At 40.5% G+C, this 2,406-nt stretch overlaps 1 protein-coding gene across 1 annotated transcript; it reads left to right on the top strand.

The window, feature by feature from the left end:
- Window positions 1-2,002: 2,002 nt before the first annotated feature.
- LOC108680266 (uncharacterized protein C05D11.13-like) lies at window positions 2,003-2,374 on the top strand (the record flags this gene model as incomplete). The annotated part of the gene is made up of 1 exon (XM_018169065.1): window positions 2,003-2,374. A coding segment is annotated over exon 1 (372 nt), but the record flags the coding sequence as incomplete, so codon positions are not given.
- Between the last annotated feature and the right edge of the window lie 32 nt (window positions 2,375-2,406).

The following is a 2,406-nucleotide window of genomic DNA, read 5'->3' as shown; positions in this document are numbered from 1 at the left end:
GAGCAATAAAGGAACGAAAATCCACGCTTGTATGTTCGCTGCATGCTTCGGCGACATAGCCTATACGTGGAACGCCTTTCAAACGCTCGCGGACATCATATGCATAAGTGCAGGAACCAACGACTTAACCATTACCAGCAAGAGGATGTACGGGGAAATATTCCTTGCGACGCCAGAAAACAATCTTTGAATCAGCCAAGTAACATTGTGGCTACACATACTTTTGCAACTGACTCCAGAAGCCTTATTGGAATACAAGCACAGTTGGCAAGCACAATTTACAATGAACTGTACAGTCACGGTCATCTAGTTTATTTTTTCAATTTTCAATTTGTGTTGCCTTCAACCCTCTTTGCTTTTTCTCTCTGCGCTGCTAGCCATGCACGGTTTGCGACCCGTCGCTCCGTTGTTATTTGGATTTAATTGAATTTGTTCTGCAGCGTGATGACTGCGTTTGCAGCGACCCTTTACTATCGTTTTTACTGACGGATTTTGAGGCCCTTGGTAAAAGGTCTCATAGATGCTTGATAATTTTTCAAGAAGGTCCAGTTTGATAAAAAACTTGACTAAAAATTCCGGTTATAACTTTTTTGAAGGAAATTTATAATAAAAAATCTTATGAACGTTTAACTCTAAAATTTCACCCATGTTCCACTGTAAAGTTTCAAAAGAGCATTGTTAAAATTTCAACTTTGTCTCAAAAAAGATTCCAGGCACAAAAATGAAAAATTTACTTGAATAATTTACTCGAACTGTTGTTGAACGCTTCATTCAAAAAATCTGGTGTAAAATTCCAAGAACACTTCATTACGAGTCCAATAAAATTTCGGTCACTTAAACTGCTATTGCATTGTAAACTTGTGAGCGCTTATCCCGTTGCCAACCTAAATTAAAAATAATATACGTTTAAAAATTACTTTTTAAAGACAACACTTCCAAAGAATCCAGTATCTCCAATCTTACAGATGTACAATGAATTTCTCCCTTAATTTTCGAAAATTCAAAAAATTTATTTTTCAATTTTTTTAATATTGAAAAAAAAAAATTTTAAATCATTTATTTTGACATTTGATTCATGCATTGTCTTCAACTTTAAACAAGTGTGCAAAATTTCAAATCGATAGGATAAGTAGAAGTGTATTAAATTTCGATTACAAGATTTGTAGCAGACAGACAGACAGACAGACAAACAAACAAACAAGAAGTGAAGTTAAAGAGAAGTGTTGTAAAAATTATATACCAACAATTTTTGGGTCTCTCTACCAGTTTTTAAATTAGGACGCGTAAGCCAAGATACATACGTAACCGTGATTTCAGTAAACGTAATGACTGTATGCTCCGTAATGCGTCAATATAAGTCAGATGAATCAAGAAGAACTCAGTGATACTACGGGCACAAGCATCACGACCAAGTTGCAATCCCCTCCGTAAATGCTGCTGTCACACCCAACCCTTAAGTCTGACGTTGGCGACGAGTTTTGAGGCGTTAGAGGCTTCCGTGACTCGGCTGGCGTGTGACTTGATTGTCCGCCGCGATAATTTCCAGCCGCGATAATTTCTTTGTTTTTACCACGTTTTTCTTAGCTCGCTTTCGTGTCCCTCTGTCTGTCTGTGATGATCAAATCTTGCAATCGATATTTCACCAACTTTCCCACCAGCTAGCGCTCTGAAACTTTTAGGGAAGCTCAGCTCCCGATAACAATACAATAATCAATAATTTGTTGCACGTTTCCAGGCGTATAAACTCTAAAGGAACTCACAAGCAGGGGTTTGGGAACCTTAATGCACGTCATCCTCGAGAGGATATTCGTGTTTAGACTGCGTGTATCGATGATACGCTTCCTATCATCGATACGTACGTCAAGTCAAGTAAATTGGCTCGCAACAACGTTTTTCATGTCTAGCACAGTGACAATCTACTTTAGTCATTTTCACATTTCTTTTAATCTTCTATTACAGTGAACATTTTATATAGATATCTTGGTCAGTATAACTTTCGAAAATGGTGAAGGAAACGGCCGCTCAAAAGAAGCGACGGCTAGAGAAGGCAAGACAGAAGTACCAGGAGAAGCGCTCGCAGGAAACGGAACAATGTAAGACAGAACGACTTACTAAGCGCCGAAAAATGCTTGAATCTGAGGCAGAAAGCCAGCGTGCAGAGCACTTGGCCAAACATAAAGAGCATATGGCTGCTGCTCGTGCGCTTGAGACGGAAGAAGAGAGGGCTTCTCGCCAGGCGCGTGATAGAGAGCGACACGCTGCTGTTCGTGCGGTTGAGCCAGAAGAAGCGAGGGCTTCTGGCCAGGCGCGTTATAGAGAGCAACACGCTGCTGTTCGTGCGGTTGAGCCAGAAGAAGCGAGGGCTTCTGGCCAGGCGCGTGATAGAGAGCGACACGCTGCTGTTCG

Source organism: Hyalella azteca, unplaced genomic scaffold, assembly GCF_000764305.2.
Source record: "Hyalella azteca isolate HAZT.00-mixed unplaced genomic scaffold, Hazt_2.0.2 contig11420, whole genome shotgun sequence".
Lineage (NCBI taxonomy): Eukaryota > Metazoa > Arthropoda > Malacostraca > Amphipoda > Hyalellidae > Hyalella > Hyalella azteca.
Note: the sequence above shows the minus strand (reverse complement) of the source record. Positions and strands in the feature narration are given on the sequence as shown.